At 46.3% G+C, this 25,874-nt stretch overlaps 8 protein-coding genes across 8 annotated transcripts; 5 read left to right on the top strand and 3 right to left on the bottom strand.

Moving 5' to 3' along the window:
- Nucleotides 1-2,491: 2,491 nt before the first annotated feature.
- CGCA056_v005921 (putative uncharacterized oxidoreductase) lies at nt 2,492-3,564 on the top strand (the record flags this gene model as incomplete). Its single annotated transcript, XM_037321172.1, has 2 exons — nt 2,492-3,075; nt 3,126-3,564. The coding sequence occupies 2 exons, from the start codon at nt 2,492-2,494 to the stop codon at nt 3,562-3,564; spliced, it is 1,023 nt and encodes a 340-aa protein (XP_037179466.1).
- Nucleotides 3,565-10,409: 6,845 nt separating this feature from the next.
- On the top strand, nt 10,410-12,883 carry TBS1 (putative transcriptional regulatory protein TBS1; the record flags this gene model as incomplete). The annotated part of the gene is made up of 2 exons (XM_037321171.1): nt 10,410-11,821; nt 11,875-12,883. The coding sequence occupies 2 exons, from the start codon at nt 10,410-10,412 to the stop codon at nt 12,881-12,883; spliced, it is 2,421 nt and encodes an 806-aa protein (XP_037179963.1).
- A 280-nt stretch (nt 12,884-13,163) lies between these two features.
- Nucleotides 13,164-15,149, bottom strand: YUC8 (putative indole-3-pyruvate monooxygenase YUCCA8; the record flags this gene model as incomplete). The annotated part of the gene is made up of 4 exons (XM_037321170.1): nt 13,164-13,292; nt 13,341-14,336; nt 14,389-14,495; nt 14,555-15,149. 4 exons carry the CDS (start codon nt 15,147-15,149, stop codon nt 13,164-13,166), a joined length of 1,827 nt encoding a protein of 608 aa, XP_037179557.1.
- Nucleotides 15,150-15,746: 597 nt separating this feature from the next.
- xdhA-5 (putative D-xylulose reductase A) lies at nt 15,747-16,877 on the bottom strand (the record flags this gene model as incomplete). Its single annotated transcript, XM_037321169.1, has 2 exons — nt 15,747-16,682; nt 16,731-16,877. 2 exons carry the CDS (start codon nt 16,875-16,877, stop codon nt 15,747-15,749), a joined length of 1,083 nt encoding a protein of 360 aa, XP_037180317.1.
- Nucleotides 16,878-18,923: 2,046 nt separating this feature from the next.
- CGCA056_v005917 (putative oxidoreductase) lies at nt 18,924-19,204 on the top strand (the record flags this gene model as incomplete). The annotated part of the gene is made up of 2 exons (XM_037321168.1): nt 18,924-19,150; nt 19,198-19,204. 2 exons carry the CDS (start codon nt 18,924-18,926, stop codon nt 19,202-19,204), a joined length of 234 nt encoding a protein of 77 aa, XP_037180314.1.
- A 2,625-nt stretch (nt 19,205-21,829) lies between these two features.
- CGCA056_v005916 (uncharacterized protein) lies at nt 21,830-22,452 on the top strand (the record flags this gene model as incomplete). The annotated part of the gene is made up of 2 exons (XM_037321167.1): nt 21,830-22,220; nt 22,283-22,452. 2 exons carry the CDS (start codon nt 21,830-21,832, stop codon nt 22,450-22,452), a joined length of 561 nt encoding a protein of 186 aa, XP_037180313.1.
- A 695-nt stretch (nt 22,453-23,147) lies between these two features.
- CGCA056_v005915 (uncharacterized protein) lies at nt 23,148-23,399 on the bottom strand (the record flags this gene model as incomplete). Its single annotated transcript, XM_037321166.1, has 1 exon — nt 23,148-23,399. The coding sequence occupies one exon, from the start codon at nt 23,397-23,399 to the stop codon at nt 23,148-23,150; it is 252 nt and encodes an 83-aa protein (XP_037180316.1).
- Nucleotides 23,400-24,284: 885 nt separating this feature from the next.
- Nucleotides 24,285-25,691, top strand: ugtB1-1 (UDP-glucosyltransferase B1; the record flags this gene model as incomplete). Its single annotated transcript, XM_037321165.1, has 1 exon — nt 24,285-25,691. The coding sequence occupies one exon, from the start codon at nt 24,285-24,287 to the stop codon at nt 25,689-25,691; it is 1,407 nt and encodes a 468-aa protein (XP_037180315.1).
- Between the last annotated feature and the right edge of the window lie 183 nt (nt 25,692-25,874).

Below are 25,874 nucleotides of genomic sequence, written 5' to 3'. Positions count from 1 at the left end.
CCGACAACATAGTACCACGCGGGATTGGCCTTGATCCCAAAAGGAAAGGCGCCAGGCACCAAGGGACCGAAACCCGGGACGACCATCACGAGGATGGTAAGAAGTTCACCAATCCGGGATGGCAATTTAAGCATCATTTGATCCGGGCAACTGAGAGGTGCGGGGGGGGGGAAAGTGTGGCTTCAGAGCAAAGGGTACGAGGTGGTATCGACTGACGATAGGGGATTGGGTGGGCGGAACCGACAGCCGTATGTAATGGTGTATATCTGATGATACTAAGAGGATTAACTAACTTCGTTCACCTAGGCATTTTGAACCCATTTATGCTTTCGGTCTCGACCACCCATATCATTGCCTGCGACAATTACTCTTGTTGGACACAGAGAAGCTTTCAGCATAGACTCGAGGACGCAGTCTCGCTGGTGCCCTTTTGATCTGCGTCGCGATAGAGAGCCTCAGAGGCCAAGCTTTGCTGATACTGGGGGTCTCAATGCCAATAACGATCAAGCCTCTGTTGCCAAGTGTCTGAGCAAGTGGATATCGTTCCCACGGTTTCGCTCAAATAAACCCAGCGTTCCGTCGCTGGAAGCCCATATCAGCTAGGCTTATGGATTGCTCAAGCGGCAGGGGTAAGGTTTCGGAAATCGCGGAGGGTATCAGCAGAGAGCGCTTACGGACAGGTACGTTGTGTACCCCTTGGCTAATACTTTCGGGTGTGCGATTCCACTACAAGGGCACATTGTATATTGTCACCCTGCTTATAGGTTCATGAGGCGGAATTCGATCTTCTACAGGGAGTCCTAGTTTCGTCGTTTACAACGCCAACTTGGTTTTTGGCTCGAAGATATGTAAGGCGTGATCGAAGAAATCGTTCCTGCATGATGATATCTTTCAGTATTCGCTTGGAGAAGCTCACGAAACGTCTCCTTCCTCTATCTAACGACCTCAAGAATTGTAGGACTGGTAGGTTTGCCTCGTCTGAACGCCCAAGGGGGTGAGGTTGTCATGTGGCTTCAGCCTTAATTAGGTGTGGTTACGGATGCTACCCTGATCTGGGGTAATTCCCCTAGGAAGCCGGCAAATTGATTTAGTCTCGGCTGGCCACGAATGATTCCACCACACATGGACGGCACACTCCTTCTTCTGACAGAAGGTAAGCTGAGGCGAACCACTCACGTCGACGGCGCAAAGGTGGGGTAACAGGGGGCGGCTGGAGCATATATGAACTCGATCCAACCTTGGTCTTGCCCATTGGTAAACTCGATATTGAGTTGTACGAAGTGGCCCAACCGTGAGCTGAGAGAAGAGGACAGCCGGTTGCGACTTGCCAATGTCGGACTGGTTTGTTGAGGGAATACCATGGGAGGCCTTCTGTGGGAGCCCGATTGCTACGTCGAGACGATTTGGGAACGAGAAATCGGAGCGACAGATGCCGCTTGTTTAGGGAGAACATTGATGAGACAGGACGGTAGAAGGAGAACATTCAGGATCAATATTTTTGGTATGGAAGTTTCAATTAGCTATATGTTGGACGACGGCAGTGTCTTGGTCCTCATTCAGCCTCAAATGACGGCATCTTGGCGGCTTTTGGGCATTCGATTCGACTGCAGTAGTGGATAGTCTATCTAGCGGAGCAGCAAAGTCTGGGGTTCGTTCGCTGGAACGGTCCATGGCCAGTTGAAAACTTCGGCATTCGGCTATATCAAAGGGGAAGCAGCACGGAGAGGAGGGCCGACAATATAATAGCCGAGTATTGTTGCTGCTAAGCGAGGGTCACCAAGGGTCATGAGACTTGCGTTGAGAAACGTCGGAATGGACCAGGAGAAATCGCCCCAATTAGAAAACCTGGTGCCTACATCACTGCTCATTCATCAAAGCCATTAGGCGGGATGTCCTGAGACAATACTGACTGACCCTGCCGGCGTTGTTTGTAACGGGCAGGCCGGCGGTAGCCCGGCAACCCGGGTCTAGCATCGGACTCACCCCAACACGGCCGCTGCGGAGTCCAACAGCTCGGCGTCGGATGTCAGCACTACCAGCAGACTTGGTCCTTTTCTTACACCCGTGCGGTCTCTTACGGCGCGAAGAGGAAAGGACGCGGGGCCGCGATTTCGGCCGAGGCCCCGGTTCACAATGTTCAGCTCGAGGCACACCGCGGAGATTTGATTGGCGCCCTCGGAAGACTGCAGCGATTATTCATCTGCAGACAACCGACGCCTCATACACCGGGCGTCAAGTCTTACATCTTACGAACGATGTTCATTTCGGCGGGTTTTCGGAGGATAAGTCTTGTCATCTTCATCGCGAACTACTGCACGCCTCGGTGCTAGTCTCTGATCCGCACGGGTATCTAACGCAAGATCTCGTGAAAGGTCCCAGCGTCACATTGTGTAAGATCGTCAGCTTACACATCGTGGAGAGCTTGTGGGCACATAATCTGCGAAAGCAGACCTTTGCATCTCCTCAACCAGCCGCATTCTTGACAGTCACCATGTCCAAGGGCATCATTCTTTTGACTGGCCTCAATGGCTTCATCGCCGCGCGAGCGGCGGAGGCCTTCTTACAGGCAGGCTACTCGATTCGCGGGACCGTCAGGGCCAAATCCTCAGCCAAGGCCGTTGTGGACGCGCTGTCCCAGTATGGCGCCGACAAGCTGGAAGTGATTGAGGTGCCCGACATTGCGGCGGCAGGTGCCTTTGACGAGGCAGTCAAGGGCGTCCATGGCATCGTGCATCTCGCGCAGCCAGCGACATTCGACATCCCTGACCCTGCGCCCATCATGGCGCTTGTCAAGGGATCGACGATTGCCATTCTCGAGTCGGCGTCCAAGTCGCCTTCCGTCAAGAGTATGATCTTGTTGTCATCGGCTGGCGCCGTCGGCTCCAACAAAGAAGGCCCATACACCTTCACGGAGAAGGACTGGAACGACGCTGCGGTCGAGGCCTTTGAGCAGCTTGGAGCCAAGATCCCGGGCGCGTTCATCTACCTGGCCAGCAAGGTGATTGGCGAGAGAGAATTCTGGAAGTTCCGGGCGGAGAGGAAGCCCTCATTCACGATGACGGCTCTGAACCCTGTGTAAGTCCAAGCTCCCGATCCAAGCACGCCTGCTGACAGCAACAACGTAGCTACGTGACTGGCCCCCCTCTCACACCCCCGGAGACGCCCGAAAAGATTGTGGATTCCGCGCGGTACGTCTGGCGCATCATGTCTGGCGCAGAGATTATTGATCCGCCGTACGGGTACGGCTGGTACGTGGATGTTCGCGACGTTGCCAAGTTGATTCTCTTTGCCGTGGAGAGGGCTGATGAAGCGGACGGGGAGAGATACATCTCGTCGACATGCTGGGGACCTCCGCAGGCGGCAGCGGATATTCTTCGTCCAGCGTACCCAAGGCTGCCCATCAAGGAGGGCAAGCCGGGCGAGGGATATCTGCCGGGATTCAAGGCGCCGGGGCCGCTGGATTTTGACGGGTCCAAGGCGCTGAAGGCGGTCGGTCAAGGCTTTGTTCCTTACGATCAGTCGCTGCTGGACATGGCCAAGATGATAAAGCATCTGTTTGAATGATGCGGTTGTTGTAGAGGAAAGTTAAGAGAGGTGTTTCTGTAAAGCGCCTGTAGAATTACTCCTAATGCCTACCTCTTTGAGGAAAGACCGAACTTGCCACAGGGCAGGCCCTACACAGTAGCAACAGGTCACTATAAGTGACTACCCTACTAGATATATAGAAGAATAAGTAACTTTAACTTTATATATCTATACCTATATATACTTCTAGTAAATTAGTAGTATAACTAGTCGATTTAAAACTACTAAGTATTAAATTTTCTACTATAGCTTTTATACTATTATTAGAAATTAATCGTATTATACTTCTATTATTTTTTATTACTTTATTTTAAATTTTTTTATCCTCTTTATTTTTCTTATAGCTAAAATCTAGAGGATAATTGTAACTAATATTAAAATATTTAATATTATACTATATTAAGAACCTAAATAGATATTATCATATTATAACTTCTTAAAGTAGTTAGACTAACTATTTTTATATTATTAATTCTATTTATAATTTTATTAAGATTATTTTAATTACTATATATTATAAAAGATTATATTGATTAATATAAAGCAGGCTAATTTTATTTTAAATATTATTAATATTAATATTAATTATTAAGATAGTTCTATTAAGGAAGACTATCTTATTAAATAGATTAAATTATTTAGAGAATTAAACTATATTTTAGTTTTATTTAGAGTTTTTTTTTTAATATAATTACATCTAAAGTAATAGTGAAGTTTATCTATAGATAAACCTTTAGTACTATTATAGCTAATATATTTCTATAGCTTATTATTCTTATTAGAACTATAATAGTATTTATTTTTAGTTTAGCTAATATAACTTAACTATTTGTTTTATATAGTGAACTATTATTTATCTCTATTTATATCCTAAAAAGGAGTATTTAGTTATTATCTCTAATTAATTTTAGGTTTTTTATTATAGAAATATTGATTCTCCTCTCTTTAGTAATAGCTTAATAGGATTAATAGAATAGTTTTTATAGACTAATTTAAATGATAAATTTACTTTTTAATATTAACATCTAATTATATTTTATAATACCTCTCCATTAATATTTATTTTATTAATATTAGAGTTAAGCTACAATAATATAAGAGGAGGCGCTATACTCTAACTATTTATTATTCTTAGTAAAGCTATAATTATATAGATAATATAAATAGTATTAATAATTATAGATATATTCTAATAGTATAGAGATATATTATTAATAGCATATTAAAATGCTATTATTTTTAAGACTAAAAAGGTTAGTTATTTTAACTTAATAGCTAAAAACTTCTCTTATTATAATATTATATTAAGAGTTAAATATAAAATATATATAAATATATATATTTTTCATAATTATTTATAATATTTAGCTACTATTTAAAGTAAATAAACTATAAAAGAAGTTTAGTTATTATATTTTTTAAGTATTACTCTAGCTTAATATATAACTAAGCTTATAGTATTAGAAAAAGCTAGTTTTTAGTTAAACTATTATTTCTTATAGTGGAAATATTATAAAAACGCTTTAAATAGAACTTTTTAGATATATAATAAGTCTTTTGTAGATAAAAGCTTATTATTTAATATTTTACCTAAGGATATACTATTTAGCTATTTATATAAATTACAATTTATAATATTTATAATACTAAAGTTAAGGATTTATATATTTAATTAAAAATAGTCTTTAAGGTATTTAATAGAGAAATCTAAGCTTAGTTAGATAAGCTTATAAATATAACTATTTTAGTATAATTCTTTAACAAAATTAATAATGAAGAGAGTGTTCTTATTTAGATAGCTATAAATTACTATTTATAGTAATAGTAATAGCTACTATTAGCGCTAGTAATAGTAGCTTAAGTGTCCTGTATTTATATATTCTAACTATATAATAGAATTTTAGCTTTCTATTTAAACTAATAAATAGAGTTTAATATCTATTAAAATAATAATTTTTCTAAATGCTTAGCTTAACTATAAAACTATGACCCCTTATATAGTTAGTATTAAAGTCATTAAAATTAAAGCTATAGAAGCTAACTTTATTAATAGTATAGATATCTCTAGCTTATAATGCTTTATAACCTTCCTATAGTAGATAAATAGTAGATATTTAGTAATTAGTAATAGTTACTAAAAAATTAAATTAATAACATATTAGCTATAGCTTTTAATAAAAAGCTATTCTAGCTATGAACTTATAAAGTTAACTAGCTAACCTTTAGAACACTTAATAATAAAGTAATTATAATCTAGCTTAGTAACTTAAGTATATTACTATTTATATAGCTAATAAAGATGTAAAAAAGAGGCTTCCCTAATATTTCTTTATAAACTAAATATATAGATAGATCTTATTAGAGTAAAATAGCTATTTACTAAACCTATAAAAATAAGCTTTAACTTAAGCGATATTAAGCTTAAAACTATAGCTAACTATTTATTAATACTTATAGATAAATTTAGTAATACTGTTTATTTTAGTATTATAACTCTAAACTTATATAGATACTAGACTTACTAAAAGGAGTTCCTATTAAATAATAAGCTATTTAATTATTTAAACTAGTTATATAAAGTTCTCTTCTAATAGCTTACTATAGAAGCTAATATAAAATGTACTTATTATAAAGTATTTAAGATATTAATACTAGAGGATATAATACTTATAGTTTTAGAACTTATTAACTCTGAACTATTAATCTAATTAAAAAACTACTAATTAAGAATATTATAAAGCTAACAGAGAAATAAATAACTATACTAAATAATATAGATAAAACTAATATAAGAATACTTATTAATATATTAATAATAGATATATTACTAAATGTAGGAATAGGATTTAGAGCGAAAATATATACATATACATATATATATATATATATATATTTAAGTTTAATTATATTATTTAAAAATTAAATAGAGGAAGAAATATATAGAAATATTAGTTATAGCTATATTTTAGTAGATAAAATATAGCTATAAAAGACTTATTTATGTTTATAGACTAAACTTTAGTTATAACTATTTATTATGTATAAGATTAGTATAAACTATTATTAAATATCTAAATATATTATTTTTCTTTTCTATTTTTGTAGTGTAAATAATAAATAGCAAATATAGATACATATTTAAGTTATAAAGTGTTATTAGGTTTTAGACTATAAGCTAAAAGATTTATCAGTAATAATATTATAGTTTCTAGAAAGTTTAATATTTAATTATTTAAAATTATAGCTTATATTAGTTTATATAAAATGACTATATTTATTTATTATAAGTTATAAATAAGACCTCTAATTAGAATAATAATATAATTAGCTATTATAATTACTATATTTTTAAGATTGTTATAACTTCTTTTTATTATTTATTATATTTATAATGTATAAGAGGATTTACTCTTTAAGCTTATGCTATATAATAAATTCTGTAGCTATATTATAATTACTATTATAGATATAGTATATATAATAGCTATTCATAATATACATAAGTTATTATTTATCTTTATAAAAGTAAACGTAGGCATTTTAAATTCTATTAATAATAAAGTTTGTATTTAATAAGTAGTAGAAAATAAAGCTAAGTTAGCTATATTAGCTAATAAGAATATATTAGAAGATATTCTTAATAATAAAGCATTTAAATTTATATTAATAAAAGCTTTTAATAATATTAGAACTAGGAAATATATAAATAGAATTATAGATTATAATAAAGATAGATAAACTAATTACTTTATACTCTTATTTAATAAGTTTATAGATATCTTTTAAGATAACGTGGTTCATCAGTCAGCCGGCCAGACCAGTCAGCTGGACGTTTTTTTCTAAACACTCTTACGTCTGAATCACTTAAACCTTTAACGCATAAAATCTCAACAACCATAATGCCAATCTACAGCCAAGAAGTTAAAGTTGTTCTTGCGATTAAAGCGATCTGATCGACACGCGCTGCAGGTAATAACTTAAGTATTTTGCGTGCTGCAAAGACCTATAGTATCCTAAAGAGCACCTTAGCTGATAGAATGAATAACCGACCGCGACGCGAACAAGCTTAACCCTAACGATATAAACTTAATCTGATTAAAGAGAAAACACTTCTCTAATATATTATTAAACAGGATTCTAGAAGATTTCCTTTCTGCCTCAGTAGTGTGGAAGATATAGCTAATCTCCTGCTGAGAGCGTGTAATGGTAAGCCTGTTAGCAAGCGATAGGCTAGGCGGTTTATAGACTCACAGCCTGCTCTAAAAACTAAGTTTAATTGCTTATATAATTATCAAAAAGCTCTTTAAGAAGATCCTAAGGTTATATCAAAGTGGTTTACACTATTATGCAATATAATAGCTAAGTATAGCATCTAGGAGGGGGACTTATATAATTTTAATAAAACTAGCTTCATAATAGGTATAATCACTATATTAATAGTAGTTATATATGCTAATTAACGCAGCAAAGCAAAGTCTGTCCAGCCTAACAACTATAAATAAGCTATAGTTATTAAATATATTAATTTAGGTAGGTAATATATCCCTCTATTTATGATTATTAAAAGCGTATATCACCTTGCTAGTTAGACTATAGAATCAGGTTTTCTAGGTAACTAAGTGATTAAACCTACTACTAATAGATAGATAGATAATTAGATAGGTCTTAAATAAATTAAACACTTTAATAAACATATTAAGAACTAAACAAAAGGTGTCTACTAGATGCTTATTATTAACAGCTATAAAAGCTATTTATCAACTGAATTTAATAATTACTATAAGCAAAATAATATTATAACTATCAGTATACCTATATATTTATTATATCTACTATAGCTATTAGATACTACCCTTTATTCGCCTTGAAAACGCATATATAATGATAAAATCAACTAATTTATCAAAGCCTCTATAAATCATATCACTAAGTCTAAGTTCTTTATTGCCTTCTACTAGGCCTATAATAAGGTTTTTAATAAGGAAAACATTAGGTCTGCTTTCTAAGGCGCTAGAATTTCACTATAGGACCTAAACTATATTATCAAAAAGCTTAATATATATTTATAGACACTTACACCTCCTATAGCTAACCCTTTAACACCTCTACTTTAGTAGTTATAAACACCTTCTAACTTATAATAAACTATCTTATAGTCTAACTTTATTAAAAGTTATATCTCTACTTATTAAAAAAGCTTACTAACACTAATTATTACTATAGTTAAGTAATTATTAAAAGGTGTATAAGTAATAGCATACTTAATCACTATTTTGACTAATCAGCTTTATACCCTTAAGGATATAAATATAGCACTTATTAAGCGCTAGAGGGCTAAAAGAACGCAGGTTCAGCTTAGAGGGGCACTTAGTATAGAGGAATCTTAGGTTTTGCTTAAAGGGAAACAAAAAGAGAAACGTCCAACACCTTAAGAGGACGACGAGGGGGGTCCATCAAAGAGAGCCCAGCCAGCTTAGAGATGCTGTAGTATGTGTGGTGAGACTGGGCATAACGCGCAAACCTGTTCTAAAGATGTTGAACCCTCAGGAGATTCTGATAGCGATAACTAATAGTTGATTTAATGCGTTGTGGTTGAGAAATACTAGATGTTGTTGTGTACGTGGGAAAAAAACGTCCGGCTGACTGGTCCAGCTGGCTGACTGATGAACCACGTTATAGATAGTAGTAATATTTTATCTTATAGAATTTATTATAAAATTAAAAATAGCTTTAAAGCTAAAAATAACTCTATTTAATAAATTCTTTTTATTACTATAGCTACTTATTATAATAAGTATCTTTGATAATAAAATAGAAATAAATAACTGAAAATCTAAGTAATCTTTGAACTCTCTAAATATCTTAATAAAAATCTAATATTAACTCATAACATAAAACTATAAAAATTAGCTACTATAGTAGAAATTATTCTAAAAAAGGTTAAATATAATAATAAAAAGGTTACTACTCTAATAGCTACTTATAAATTTATTTTAACCTTTTTAAATATCTATATATAGATTAATAATAATACTATATAAAAAGAGATACTTACTATATAAAATTATAAAGAGATAATTTAATATATAATAGAAAGTATCATAGATTATAGTAAACTTTAATTATAGTAATATTAATAAAATAAAAAGTTTAAAGATAAAAAATATGAAGATAACATATAGCTAAAAAGTATTAATAGAAGATATTATAATTATTTATAATATTACTATTTACATTTATTCTTATAGAAATTATAACTAAAAGAGATTAATAAATAATATTATAGTTACTTATAGTATATTATTTACTTTTAGTTTTTTATAGAATTTTAAATCTTAAAGATAAGACTTATATACTAAAGGGGGATACTACTATAAAGTAAGCTTTATATAGTAGTAATAGGTCACTATAAGTAACTACTCTACTAGATATATAGAAGAACAAGCAACTTTGACTTTATATATCCACACCTACGTATGCCTCCAGCAGAACTGCTTCAGGGTTCCTTCCCTCACTGTGCTGCCCATCCGGGTGTCAGAACCAGAGTGGAGCCGCTGATAGGGCTCCACCGAGGCTAGACCGAAAGAGGTCGGCAGAATCACCCCCATGATTAGTCATGACGGACCCCTCACCGCCTCTGCCCTCGCGTCGACTCGTTGCATCCCCTCTCGCCTTGCCCGCCCACAGTGAATGGACCTCTGCAGACAGCAAACCCGCCCTCCCGAGCCGGAGCTTCTCCGACAATCACCCATCCATCACCCACGCACGCAGACCAGTCCGATAAGATCCAAGGGGGCCATCGCGGGTCTCTCGTCCTCGTCGTCATGTCCTCGACAAACGACCAGCCACAGTCACCGCCCTCGCCGTCGCAACTCGAAGCCCCCGCATCCCCGACTGCAGCTCAACAGGCTCAAGCCCAGGCTCAGGCCACGGCTCATGCCTACGCAAGCAATGGCCTTCAGGTCCTTCAAGCAGCTTCCGACGCTGCTGCTGCCGCTGCTCTTCAAAATGTCCAGCAACACCTGAGTTCTGCTGTCGCTGTTGCCGACGGCGAGCAGCAGGACCAGCAAGCCGTCGACCAGCAGCTGTCCATGACCTCGGGCTCAGATCACCATCAACAGGTGCAGCAGCAACAGCAACAGCAGCAACCTCAGACGCCGTCTCAGACACACCCTCCCCAGCTTCAACAGACGCCCCAGACCGTCACAACCACCGCTCCAGGGCCTTCTCCCTCCCCTATCGCAGCCGATGCCTCCCTCGGTACCGTCCCTCAAGGCGCTGTTCCGGGTTTCCCTGGCTTCGCCCCGATGCCACCCTTGCCCGGCTCGATGCCTGCTCTACCCCGCGATCCCACAGTCAACCCGAAGTTGACGCGCCTACGACGAGCATGTGACATGTGCTCCCAGCGCAAGGTCAAGTGCGACGAGGCGGGCCCACCGTGTAGGCCATGCCGGGAGTTGAACGTCGACTGCACTTTCAATCGCGAGCTGAAGAGGCGTGGGCCCCCAAACAAGCACGCCGAAGCCGCTCGAGCTGCTCGAAGGCAGCGTCTCGAGCCCGGCAACACCGTTCCTGCATACGGCCCCGCGAACCCGACACCGTCTCCGCATAATGCTGCGCAAGCTCTGGTCTCGATAGCAGAGGGACCCGCTCGTCTCGACGCCGAAGCCATTGCCCCGATGCCTATACTCGAGCTGTTGGTCGACGACTTCTTCACCTACATCCACCCCCTCGCGCCGTTTCCGCACGAACCGACATTCCGACACTCCTTTGCGAATCGAGAAGACCGGACAAACCCAGAGTTCCTTGGCCTGCTGGCTTCCATGATTGGAGCTCTCGTGGCCTCGTTCCCTCGAAGCGCTAGACAGCACCTCAAGACCCAACACAGCACGCACCTGTTCCCCCGAGCAATTGTCATGATTGAAAAGTGTCGCGACATTGCGCTGGATACCAGAGGCGCACGATGGGCCGTGAAGCAGCCAAAGACGTTGGATGATGCAGCCACCAGCTACTTCCTGGGCTTGGCTGCGGGGTACACCTTCGAGGTCAACCGCTTCCGCTACTTCACTTCGGAGTGCCTGGCCCTGATTCGAGAGCTTGGCTTCCACCGCCCAAAGCACCCCGGCGAGCTTCCTACGTTTGGCAACGACAATTGCTCTCCTGATCCGCTCCCATTCCACCACATCAAGGATCAGATCGGAAAGCGCATCTTCTGGTGTCTCTTACTGGGTGTGAGGTGAGATAGAAGCCGTCTATTGCAACCCAAGATTCCAATACTGACTACCCCAGATCCTTCTCGCAGCTTGGAGCATCTCATGCCGACCTCGTCATAGCTCCGTCGACGCCTGGCTTGCCGTACCCAGCTCTACCCGAGAATGTCGATGACCTATACATCATGGCGAATGAGATTGTTTTCCCCTCAGAAGACACTGTCACCCTGCTCACGGGTTATCGCTTTGCCATTGAGATCTATACGACCATGAACGCCATCGTGAGCGTGGAGCTTGTTTACGGAATGAACACGCTTCCATGGTCTGATCAGAGGCCCATTCTGCGAGATGCCCTAGTGGCTGCCAAGGAAATCATCGACCGGCTGCCCACGGAGCTCCAGCTCAGCGCATCGCACGACCAATCTAGTGGCTTTGGTGCTCTCGATGATGCCGACCTTCAATACGTGCCTCCCGCATATCCAAACAGCCAGCCTCCAAATGACGTCCGGAATGTGATTAAGAACCAGCCGCAGCGTCGCCGTCAGCTCCAGTACGAGATTCAGAAGGCTAACATCTACATTTCTCAACTGGCAACGCGGTCATTCTATGTGGAGCTGTACTTCAACCTACGCGACGTCCATCTAGCTGACCCAAACAAAGAGACGCAAAATAGTGAATCTGCTGAAGAGAAGGCTGCAAAAGAAGCAGAGGACTCCGCAGTCTTTGAACTTATGACAGCTGAGCGTGAGCTGATTGTGCAGAACCTCCTGCACGTCCTTGGCTCAATTTCACAGCGCAACCTCGAGCCCAATGGCGGCTCTCTTATCAACAAAATCCGGCAGGTCGCCTCGACACTGCTGAACGATGCACCCGAGAGGAAGGGCCCAGTTGCCATGAATTCTGAGGAGGCGCTTATGCGATTGATTGATGTCCTTCTAAAGCTGGAAGGGACAGGCCCCAGTGGCAGTAATATGGCTGGGGAGAACATGACGCCGCAGGATGAAGAAGAGGAAATGCGGAATTGGGCCCACCTCCGCGATTACCAGCAGCGATTTGCTGCTCACGGAGGGTTTGCCGGAAACCTTTGATTATGGAAGGAATTCCAAGCTAGGCACGGAGCGAGTCTCATAACTGTTCGGCTCGCAGGAAGGCGATGCGCCTACATAATATCGTGCGGCAGCTTTATGAAGTACCTGGCAAGTCAGAAGATCAGGATCGATGATTCCCTTGGAAGTGGGCGAAGCCTAGTCACTTGTAGCAAGTATTATGTCATAATATTGATGGCTCTTGAGTCTAACCGACCAATATCCTCGTTACAACTGCCAGAAGGTTTCCCGCCATCTTCATTCAAGCCGTCCGTGGCGTCTCTCATGTCTGGAAATACAAACCTTCCTCCAGAGCCTTGATCTGCAGCGCCAACAAGCGGGAGTACGAACGGCACAACGCAAGATTGCCACCCATATACCAGAATCCAGGATGGCCACTGCTTCGCCAGATCTGTCTACCTTAGTATCATGCCAACCTTGAGGCATGGTGAAGACTCACCGAGTTGATCTCTCCCTGCTCGTCCAGGTCCCAGCACTCCTTGAGGCGACCGGCTACCTTTTCCCCGAATACCTTGCGCGCAGTAGACTTCATGCCGTCGTATCCAGTCGCAAGAACAACAATGTCGGCATCCAGAGTCGTCCCATCCGCCAGAGCCAGTCCGTTTGGCGTGAACTTCTCGATACCCTTGGGGCTTTGGTGGACTTTGACTTTACCGTCAACGATGAGCTCACTACATCCCACGTTGATGTAGTACCCTCCGCCCCGCTCAATGTACTTGCGGTAGATCCCGCTACCATTAGGCCCGAAGTCGAGCTTGAAGCCAGCCTTGGTCAACCCATCCAAAATCTCACGATCCACGTCCGCGATAGCCTTGGTCCCGTGAACACTTAGCGCGAAGCCCACCGGTGTCGGTATGCTCTGGGCGACGATGTCCGCATCTTCCGTTGGGGGCCCGCCCTCCTCATACATGCCCTTGTGCATGACGAAGATGCCCTTGTTGGCGGTGATGACGTACGACCCGCCGCGCTGTACCATTGTCACACTTCCAGCGCCGTTCTCGTAGAAGTTTTGGCAGATATCGTGACTCGAATTGCCAGAACCGACGACGAGGACTTTCTTCGAAGAGAGGTCGGAGACAGTGGAGGCGTCCTGGTGCTGGCTTCCGTGATATACCGTGCCCTTGAACGCGGACTGGTTCGGGAACGTCGGCGTGATGGGATCGCCGGCCTGGCCTGTGGCGAGGACGATGTGGCGCGGGTGCAAGGTGCGGGTGCTCCCGTCGCCGCGGCGGAGGGTGATCGTCCAGGTCTTAGACTGGTCGTCGTAGGATGACTCCGCGATTTCGGTAGAGGTCCAGACGTTGAGTTCCATCATTGTTGCATAGGACTCGAGCCAGTCGGCTAGCTTGTCTTTAGGCATGAACATGGGCCAGTTAGATGGGAAGGGGATGAAGGGAAGGTGACAGTATTGGATCGGATCGTGGGTCATGAGCGTCTGATAGGTGTCAGATGCCGGCGGAGTTGATCTCGGAGATTATCTGGCTTACCCTATATCGTTTGCGCCAACTGTCGCCTACACGCTCATTGCGGTCGATCATAAGGGCTGAGACTCCAAGATGTCGGAGTCGGACGCCAATGTTGATTCCAGCATGGCCTATACAAGTCGACATCAGCGATGGCCCCAACTCACTGTTGGCTTCAACGTCCACTCACCGGCACCAACGACCAGTACAGCAGGGTCTTCATCAAGGAACTCCCTCTCCCTATCCCGCCTCTCCTTCCAATTCCCACCCTTGGGGTCAACCTTCCCCGTCGGCCTATTGATCCCGGCTTTCTCCTCGACGTTCTTCAGCTCTTGAAGGGTGAAGTTGATCATGTACGCTTTCCACACATTATCCTCCTCTTCGACCAGTCGCACGACTCCCTTCCCACGACCGACATCGTTCTCAAAATCAAACATGCTGTCCACCCAGTGAACCCCCGGGGCGACGGTTCTGAAGGCCGGGGCAAAGGCACCCGTCTCGCGGGGCTCAATGTTCCGTAGACCTGTCTGTCGGAGGTTCTCCTGGAAGTAACCGCTTATCCTGTGAAGGCCCTGGATGGTGCGGAAGTCCCAGGAGAGGCTGAGAAAGTCACGAATCCAGGCATCGCTGCGGAAAAGAGAGGGCAATTCGGCGAGGTCGCCATTGGTCAGCAGCTGATTGAACTTGTCTACCCAGCCTGCGATCACCTCTCGCGCGTATTCGGGCGTCTTGGAGAAGGGCTCCCGGAACGTGGGAAGCTTGATCGAGTGCTGTATCTTGGTCATTTCGGCATACAACTTGATGTAGATCTCCAGGTAATTGTGGTGTTGGAGTGAGGTTTGGAGAAGTTGGGGTCAGAAGCGGGGAGCTGCGGCCGGCGCCAGGGTCCAGACTTTAAACCAGCTTCGTACGACATCGGAGTTGCTGGTGTTCCTAGTGAGGGCCGAGTCAACTGAGGGGCTGATCTCAGCTGGATGTCCACAGTGCCTGTTGTTGCTTTTTCTAGACTTGAGGCTTGACATCACAAAGGCTGCGGGCCATGCTGGTTGGCCGATGTCGTCGCACATGGGGATGATTGTGACGATCAGATATGCATGTCTGAGTTGGTATGACCAATCATGCATGGCAGTGCTCTATTTCATGGCGAGGCAAACTGCCCCTCCTCAACAATCTGGATCTTTCACAATCGTGTAAAGTGGGATTGGTTGCTCTGTGTGGAGGGCCCCGACTGGCTTCATGCAGGTTGGCGGGCAATGATGGTGAGGGGTTGGCTTCGGCGGCGTTGACCCGAGTGGGCTCAGCATCCACCCGAGGGAGTTGAAGCCCATAATTCCAGTATGAAAATGGTGATGCACAGTTTGCTTGTCCTACTAATGCCAGGTCTAATCCTTCACCCCCTCGATGAGATTCTTGATGCCCTCGCCATTTGCCGTCTTATCCCAAGCAGCGGTAGCGTTCTCGAAAGGAGTAATGCTCGAGAGTAACGCCTTGGTGTTGATTCCCCCTTGTGCAATGAGAGCAAGGGCCGTCTCGTAGTCTCCAGAGCCATAGCGAAAGCATCCTCTGACTTTGAGCTCCTTCTCAGACAACGCGAGCATAGGAACCTCGGGCCTGGCCTTCCCCAGTCCCGCCTGAACATAACTGCCTCCGCGCTTCAGCAAGTAGATGCCCGTCTGGATCGAAGACTGCGCTCCAGAAGCCTCGATTACAGCATCCACTCCCTCATTCATGTCGAACTTCTTCAAGAGCTGCGAGGCAGTCTCCTCGCTATCCGTCTTGATATCCGCGAGGAACGTTTCGCACTCCACAAACGACCTCGCAAACTCGAGCTTCCTCTCGAGGATATCCACAAGCACAACCCTCTTCGCCCCAAATGCCTTCGCCACCGCGGCGGAAAGCAGTCCAATCGTTCCGGACCCGGCCACAACGACATCCTGCCCATACCTGATCTCCGCTAGACGAGCAGAGTGAACAGCCACGGCAGTCGGCTCGACCAGCACCGCCTCCTGCAGGCTCACCTCCTCGGGGACCTTGTATACAAAGTCCTCCGGCACAGCAAAGTACTTCGTCAGCGCGCCGTGATTGTCCGGCGGGTCTGCGGCGAAGGCCATCTGCGGACAGAGATTGTACACGCCGTCCTTGCAGTTCTTGCAACGGCGGCAGGGGAAGCCTGGTTCGATGGCGACTTTGTCGCCTACTTTGACGGAAGTGACGCCGGGCCCGGCTGAGGAGATTGTTCCCGATGCTTCGTGGCCCATTACAAGAGGGTTTGAGGTGCTGACTTTGCGCATGAAGCCGCCTTCTTGCCAGAAGTGGACCTGAGAATGTGAGTCTTCAGGGCGGGTAGGAAGGGAAGGGGAAATTACATCGCTGCCGCAGACGCCCACATATTTGATTTTCACAATCACATCGTGGTCATTTTTCATTTCTGGTACCGGGCGGTCTTCGAGCTTGGCCGAGCCTGGACCGTAGAGAAACCACGAGGGGTTCTGCATCCCTGATGTGCTTGACATGGTGCCGAGAATAGCTAGGAAAACGCGCAATTTTGAGGTGAACAATTGATGAACGGTAGGTTCGAGGATACTTGGAGTGTATCTGAGAGAATGAATGATGTCCACAGTGAATCAAGGTTGCTGAGTCTTAGTTCAACTATGCAGCGACAGGCTTTCTCCGCACCTGACATCACGGCTTTAGTACGAGAAGACATCGGGCGACAGTCGTCCGAGCCCGGCCCCGCTGTCTCCAACGCCGGGAATCCACCGGGAAATCGGAGGCCGTCCATTCATAGATCTCGCACTCCGTCGCGTTCCCAAGGACACGTCCGTCTTTTCGCACACGTGACCCAAAGTGAATATGAATGGAAACCTCAGCATGTGGCGACGTCAGATGGATATCTTACGGTCAAAGGGGTCCCAGAGGAAAATTTAGCGACAAGTCTTCGAATTTCATCAATTGACCTGTCCATAGACGGTCAGCTATGCGAAGAGGTCGAAATCATGGGGTTCTCACTCCCTCAGATACGTCCTTTCACCAGGAAAAAGTGTAGCCGCTTGTAAGTTGAATCTTCTGGACGCCAAGATCAGTTACAAGCCGGCGGTGAAGTGCGTGGACGATGTACAGGGCATAAAGGGTATTGCCATCGTCATAGTCCTCAATGGGATCTGATTTGACAATGAGAGAGTGATATGCGTCGAAGTATTCTTGTGTGAATTTGTTCCGCTTCGGCCGCCAATTCCCCAGTTCGTCTACGAGTTGGTAGACATTAGCATTATATCCGATGTAAGTATATGATTGATGAAACTGACATTCATAGTGCGCCCAGAAACTGGCCGGGTCGTATACGATACCCTTTCTAGTGTCCTCGTCGATGCTGGCGTTGCCGTATCACAAATATCCATGCACCAGCAAAGGCTTCAAAGTTCGGCCGGCGGTCTCCAACGGACGCAACAGTCTCGGAATCACAGGCCCAAAAAGTTCAGGCAAAAGTTGTTCGAGCTCAGCACTAGGTCCGGCTCTATCCTCTCGCACATTCAGTAAATGACGCAAGCTTTTCGAAAAGAACTCTTCCCAATTATTCGACCAAGTGTTGTCCTGGGGGATGTCACCGTTGTACGTGACACATTGAAACCCGAAATCGCCGCGAGGAGATCTGCGGGAATGCAACTGAGCCAACTCCTTGCAGAAGCTGCCAGGGGCAGAAGACGTCCACTCAGGTTGTGGAATTCGCAAATGTAGAAGTGCGAATTGGTGTCACGTTCGTAGGTACCGCAAGCAATCGGTCTAGGACAAAAGTCCGGAGCGCGGTAGTGTATGGCGGAGGTGGCGGCAAACTCGCCTTCAAGCGCCTCTTTTCCCTGTGCTCCGTAAGAAACCTGTGAGCTCAATCATCAGCATTTGCCATCGCTGAAAGTTCAATTAGAAGTGATGACCTTGACAAAATATTGCTCTTCGCTCTTGTCTCTGTGGCGAATGGTCAGGCAGAATGTGGTTGCCCATTCTGATTGGGAAAGTTGTGTCATAGAAGTGACGCTGTCAACATCGTTCAAAGCTAGAATCGCAATCTCAGACCATGCTCGGTGTCGAATCGAGGCACTCGCTGACCAGTTACGATCCGTGGATCAACAGAACAAACTTTCTCGGGCAGAATGTTGGTTTCGAGGGACGTTATCCTTTCAGCCAGCTATGGTCCATTCTCTCCTGGCTTGTTTATATGTTACATCCAAAACCATCCGATCTTTTGGCGGTGAGAGGTGACGACCAGTTTCTTATCTGGTGGGCACAGGTTGGTCTGTTGATGATGTACCGGGATTAATCCAGCACAGGGATATTTGCGAAAGGGCGGTTAATGCTTCATAAGGGTTGGCCCGTTGGCTTCTATTCTCAGGGATGTTTCTTTACTCTTTTAAGTTCCTCCGCCTCTACTTACTAAGCGCACATACTAGCGGCTTATTGAGTACCTTTGAATTACCCCGCGCATCTAATCGTCTGAGATTCAATCACTTTACACCATCAAATGACCAGGCTCAGGGTCTTGAAGCTCCAGACAAACGGTTGCCACCATGTCTTTTCCTCAGACCTTCACTTTGAATAATGGCCGAAAAGTTGGCTTTGGAACCTTCCAGGGAACCCAGGGCAACTCTAAGGTCAAGGATGCCGTGAAGCTGGCGCTGAGCCTTGGTTATAGGCACATTGACGGGGCCAACGCATACGGTAACGAGAAAGACATTGGAGAAGCTATCGAAGAAAGTGGAATTCCGAGGGAAGAGATATTTGTGACGTCTAAGCTGTAAGCAACATATGCTGAATATGCTGGTTTCCCAGTCCCACGATAAGATTATAACATATTAGCTCGTCAGCGCCCAAACCTGGCATGAGCCCGCCGACGTTGAGAGAGCTCTTGAAACCTCTCTACGTGACCTTCAACTAGATTATGGTAGGATTACTTTCTGCAAAACCCGATTATTGGATTGATTTGGAACAATGTAGTTGACCTATATCTCATGCATTGTATGTCATGAAAATGCCTCCTTGTCGTTATGGTGTATGGCTAAGACATCACAGTTCCTCATGCCTACAAAGCCGGCGAAAATAATAGTACTATAAGGCACCCGAGTGGCAATGGAAAAATTGGTGTTTCAATCTGCATATGACTACGGTAGCTCGTTTCTAACACTAAACACAGCCTGTTATTGACTACGAACTTTCTTGACGGTTTCCGGAAACGTGGCAAGAGGTGGAAAAGCCGGTGGACTCGGGCGAAGCTCGATCTATCGGTGAGTCATGTACATGCTCGTGAATATATGTCGAGGACCGAAAGCTGAGATCAAGAAGGGCTTTCCAACTTCAACATCCTCAAGACAAAGCGAATACTTGAAGTTGCTAGAATTGCTCTAGTGGCTATCCAGGATGAGCTTCACCCGTATGTTCACAACGTTTCTCGGCTTTCTTACCGCGAAAGGTTACTTGCCACAACATGACCTTCTTGATTTCTCACCAAAGCAAGACGGGCATACGGCTAGCCCCAGAGTTGCTCGGCAAGACATGTCGCCCTAACGTGCTACAGGTAATTGAAGTCTCCAACAATGCGGGATGTCTCCAGCCCAGGTAGGTTGACATTGCTACAAAAAGAAGTATAACATCTGACCAGTCATCAGGTCTGTCTCTCTTGGGCTGTCCAGAGAGGAACTGCTATAGTACCAAAATCCGTCAGTAGAGCCCAGATGACGCAGAATCTGGGACTGCAACTACTTCCGAAACATCTCTTCAATTTTGTTAACGAGTTGTTTTCTGAACGGGGTCCGCTGCGATTCCCAGACCCTGGCTGCCACTTGGGGTTTGACATATTTGATGAGGAAAACGATCAGCCGGTGATGAACTCTGCACCGTGGGATTAGATGCATTGCATGCAAGTTTTGATGCATTGTTTCTTTCCGGAAGATGATTGTGACCGCCATGCTTGCCGGATTCTGATTATCGAGCATGGACTGATTGGAATGGGAAGGGGCTTTGAGATGCTCAAGCCACAGCGTGGGCACTCGGTCTTCTAGTAGTCCACGAACAAAGCCTCATTGGGAAAGCGGACTTCTGCTGTATTTTCATGCGTGAAAAGTCATGCGGGGAATTCTACGCAACTTGAATTCGTTCTTGCTCTGTTCCAGCAGCGGTCTTTAGTCGCTGGCCTGGCTATGCTCTCTACTGCTTCAGTCAGGACGATGAACCGAATATTCTGGTACAGAAAATGAAGATATACAGCTCATTGAGGGTGGCGTTTCTCCATTACATTATAGCCTCTCTATGAAATGAACTTGACGGCTTCAATGTTGTCGGGCGGTCAAAGAGAGTCAAAAAGTTCTCTGACAACTTGTCGATTCTCAGCAGATGGTTCCTGGCAGCAAAGTCAATTGCCCCGACGATAACACCGCCATCCTGGTTGCGCGAGGCGCTAGCTGGCCAACTACACGCTCAGGAGCCAATGGCTCACAGTGGCTGCTTACCTGGCTGCCCAATCGAGCAACATGGTGCGCCCCCTGTCACCCTGCCATCCCATCCCACGCGCGGATTTTGGGTTCCAACGGTGGCTGGTCTGCTGTGGGAGGCACCTTTGCTGCGCCGCTTGTTGGTGTTGTTGGAACTTCAGATGAAGGATTCAGGGGTACCGGAGCTGACATCGAATGCCTTTTCCTCAACTCCTCCCAACCCAGACAACAAACCCTCGAAAGCGAACAAGAAATTCTTGCCCTCAAACATTAAGACCTCATCCGAGCAAGCCGGTAAAGCCACCGAACTAAGACGGGCCCTGGCGCAAATCCGGGCTGGTTCCATGGCGATGTTACCCCCAAAACCACCCATGTTCAGGGCACCCCGGCAGCCCCAATGCAAGGTTTAATGAGGGGAACTTGGCCGCCACAAGCAACGGCTCGGGGCGCCTGATTTGATTGCTGGAATGCTTGACAAAAGGAAATCGCATTGAGAGCCGGCTGCTTGGGGTTGATTGCGCCGCTTCCTTATCTTGGAGTGCCATTTCCAGGCAGAAAGAAAGCATACAGAAAAGTAGTCGGGCTGTCTGCTCCATAGACCATGGCTGAGCTCAGCGACGCTGGCTCGGCATCTTAGCTTGATGTGGTGCCCCTGATTAGCATCGATAGTGTGACGTTCAGTCGTTTGCTTCTCCTTCTTCGCTGTTTCGGCCTCGCGAATCGATGGAATAGCTCCTGACGACCTTCATTTCTTGCGACGACATTTGTCATCTGTCGCGTCCGCTCATTTGTTTTCGGTTTCCCAGGCCCCAGCTCGGTCTGCAGCTTTCTTGTGCGACTTTCGGCCTTCGTTGCATTCTCTTGGCCGCGAGAAACCCCATTGCGACCGTAACCCCAAGAACTGACCGCCCATTCGTGCGTGATTCGAAATACGATCGAGCTGCCTGCACCTACCCGAAAGCCGCCCGTCCAAGCCAGTCCACGACGCCATGATCTCCCTCCAGAAGCAGTTCCGCCGCTCGCAGGACGACATGGCCGAGATGGATCCCGAGACAAATCAGCTCCTACCCGCGCAGAAGCGGCAGCAACATCGAGTCCGCGTCCAGGGCCGATTGGCCGTCGTCCGCAGCGTTTCCACCGTGAATCTGCGGCCCGCGGCGTCGGTGCTGCCATCCCCGGTCGCCGCGGGCGGGACGACACCCACAACCCCAAGATTCGAGTCAGGCGTGGCAGGGAGCACTGTGCCGCCCGCCAATGTGAGGAGGAGGAGAAGCTTGGATGACGCGAGCAGCGACACCGAGGAGGAGCACGATGTGAAGGAGACTGCGGTGAGGGATCGCCAGTTCAGGGGCTACGGAATCGGTGGCGCTGGAAACATCAGTGGGTTCAACTCTGACTCTGTGCGACATGTAAACACGATGCTGACGGGTATCTCGGTGCAGGACGACCGACCGAAGTCTACGGTGCGACGAAATCCACCTCATCACTATCGAAGCTTTCTACATTCTATTCCTCTGGGTCATCCGATGGCTCCGACAAGAAGTCGTGGAGTTTGCGGGAGATTTTTGGACGCTCAGGGGACCGAAAAGGAAAAGGGGTCGCATCGCAATGATACGGTACACATGGAGTCATCAACATCGCGCATTTGTTGATCGGGGGACGGCGACTGCAGCATCGGCATAACGGACATTTGGGACGGCTTGGGATTGTTCAACGATCAGGCGTTTGGGGGAATTGTATTGATCAGCGGCGGAGAAAGAAAAAACGGTCGGCGCGCCTTCGCGGCTCGGCAAAGACGCGAATGAAGGTTCCATGCAGCAGCACAAGACATTGCCAAGCACGTTCTACGACATCTGCACTCCAGATTGATAAGCATCAACATCGAATCGTCCGTTGTGTCTCAAAGTGCATCGTCCCGTGCCGCGCGGGATTTGGTGACATCCAATGCCAACAAGCCCGCGCGCGGCCCGGCGCAATTGCTGTCACTTAGAGCCCTGTCCTCCCGCATCGTGACCCCGCTGCCGCTCGGTGCTTCAACATGGGTCTCTGGCGATGATCCGGACTGCTTCAGGCTAAAGACATTTTTCTTCTTCGGCAGGCAACCTGACAGCAGCATGTGCTTGCGCTTAGCGATCTGAGCGGTACCTGGCAAACCCGGTCAGCTGCGGCTCTTTTTGTGCTTCGGACAGTCGGCGAGTCCCTTCGCCGTGTTCCAGAACGAAAGTCCCCAATGTCTAGATTATTGTCTAGAAGGGATATCATCTCACATTTCTACTCGCCAAGGCATGTCCACCCGGCCGTGTCAGCTTACATGCATGCGAAGACGTCTTCGGCCATGATGATTCTACCCTGCGAGCCAATCGATCTGTACACACGACAGGTTCTGCCACGACGCGCTCTCGCGAATTTCTGCACTTGTACGATTAGCCGTACATGGACAAATGCGCGACCACAGGATGGGCGCGGGATGTCTCTGATGCGAAGCTTGTCTAGGCGCAGCCCGCAAATCAGCACATCAATGCGTATGTGGTGGTCCTCAGGAAGAATTCTTGGTGGCATGTCCCAAGAGGTCAAGGCTGCCTCAACGTCCCGTCGGTATCAGTCCGACTTATCGGTAATGCCGATCTTTTCCCTGATTCTCGCTGTCTACGTTGCAACCAAGCAGATCATCCGTTGGACGGAACGCGAATGCCGTGAGGCTAAGGAAATCTTGCTGCCTTACATCATTGACGCGGTTGAGACTATTAGCCCGATTCGCAACCGCACTAAGTAAAGCAATTCGCCCATCTCAGAATCGCGCTTATGGCTGAGGCTAAAGCTGCAAGGACCCTGATCCTGCGGACCGTTTTCCCACTCCATTGCCATCATCAAACGCAGAGGCATCGACATTTGGCAGAGGGCCTTGAACATCCAAACCTACCACTGCGTCTCTCGCCCGCACATGATTAGATCTCCGAGGCCGAGCTTCGACGAATGGCATCACGGGAGGTCGAGAATGTGAGTTGTCTGGCAACCTCACAGGGCTTTGGAGGGCTGTCAAGCTTTAGAAAGAGCCCAAGCGATTGGACCTTTTGGTCTGCTTTGTGCCTTTTTTGGAACTCCCATTCACCAAGCTTGTAGCTATCCGCCAGACTAAAATCTGTCGTCAGACTTCAGCGACAACGCAACCATACACAGCCATGCGGTCTTTGACGCGTGTGGCTCCCCGGCTTAGCGGATGACATCTGGTCGAGTAGCGGGACGTTTGTTCTTCGCGTTGTCGCTTTGAGGCTCCACATCTACAGGTCACTCATGTGTCCAACCACTTATATACACCGTCGCAACCCTCCTCGAACGATATCTTGAAGCCCCGGTTTTCACCCCTCATCAGCATTAAGATCTCACTTCCAGTCTTTACAATTGAGCAATTTGAATCTACACCATCGAAGAAACAGGCCGAGCACCATGACGATATCCGGAGACTCACTCGTCGAGGCCGTCGAGGCCGTAGCCATTGACGGTGTCGGTGATGGCAACAAGAAGCGCCCCTACCTCCTCTTCGCCGCGGCTCCTGCCACTGGCCACACCTATCCTCTTCTCCAGATTGCCGCGGAGATGATCCAGAGGGGCTTCGAAGCCACCTTCATTGCCGGCGAAGAATTCAAGCCTCAGCTCAAGCGGATGGGCGCCGAGCACATTCCCATCCCACCCATGATCACCGAGGAGTTCAACGAAGTCAGGAATAAGGTTCCCGTTGGCATCCCCCGCCTCATCTTTGATCTCAAAGAGGTCTTCATCAGGCCTATTCCAGATCTGTTCAGAACCATCATGAACACGCTGGAGAAGATCCGTGAGAGACGTCCGTCTCAGCAGGTCATCATCGTCCACGAGACCTTCTTCATGGGTCTTGCTCCCATGATGTACGGCGCACCCCTTCCGAAGGGCTTCACTACGAGGCCACCGGTAGTCGACATCAACATCGTGCCAATCGTTGTGACAAGTCAGGACACTGCCCCGTTCGGCCCTGGCCTCCCTCCCGACTCGACATACTCTGGCCGCGCTCGAAACAAGCTTCTCAACGACATGTTCTTCAGCCCCTTTGGTCCCTTTGGCCAACCAGCTCAGGAGTACACCAAAGTGCTCAAGTCCCTGGGAGCAACCAAAGAACTTTCTCCCTCGCTCTTCGAGACATGGCAGACAAGCTATGACGTCACGCTCCAAATGTGCTCACCGAGCCTCGAATACCCTCGTTCAGACCACCCAGAGGTGATCAAGTTCGCCGGCTGCCTGCCTCCCAAGCCCATCGACCCCAACTACAAGTACCCCGAGTGGTGGAGCGATATCACAGCCGGCAACAAGAAGATTGTTGGCGTGGCTCAAGGTACCATCGCAACGAACTATACCGACCTCATCATCCCCACGATGCAGGGGCTGGCGCACCGCGACGATATCATCGTCGTCGCCATTCTCGGCGTCAAGGGTGCCTCGCTGCCGGAGGAACTGCAGATCCCCGCCAACACGAGGGTCGCCGACTTCCTCTCTTACGATGCACTGCTGCAATATGCCGACGTATGGGTGCTGAACGCCGGGTACGGTGGGTTCTTGCACGGCATCGTCAACGGCGTGCCGATGGTGCTTGGCGGCGACACCGAGGACAAGCCCGAGATTTCAATGCGCGGCGAGTGGACTGGTGTGGCGCACAACCTCAAGACTGGCAAGCCGACGCCCCAGCAGGTCGCCGAGGGTGTTGAGGATGTGCTGGCGAACGACAAGTACAAGAAGAGGGTGATGGAGATCAAAAAGGAGAACGAGGAGATGAAGTCGCTCGACGTGATCGAGAAGCACATTTGGGAGTATGCGGACTCTGTGTAGACGGCGGCGAAGACGAACCCACTGGGTTATGAGACATGAATAATACCAATATTTGTTTAAGCAATTCCACTCGATTGAAATTTGATTGATAATGTTACCGGAGAATAGCGACTGTCTTGCCGCCTGGTAATGTCTTGAGGAGGTGACAGAGCAATGCTTTACATGTGTCTAGGAGCCCTAATC

The sequence above is a fragment of the Colletotrichum aenigma genome, assembly GCF_013390185.1.
Source record: "Colletotrichum aenigma strain Cg56 chromosome Unknown KSG_Cg56_contig04, whole genome shotgun sequence".
Taxonomy (NCBI): domain Eukaryota; kingdom Fungi; phylum Ascomycota; class Sordariomycetes; order Glomerellales; family Glomerellaceae; genus Colletotrichum; species Colletotrichum aenigma.
Note: the sequence above shows the minus strand (reverse complement) of the source record. Positions and strands in the feature narration are given on the sequence as shown.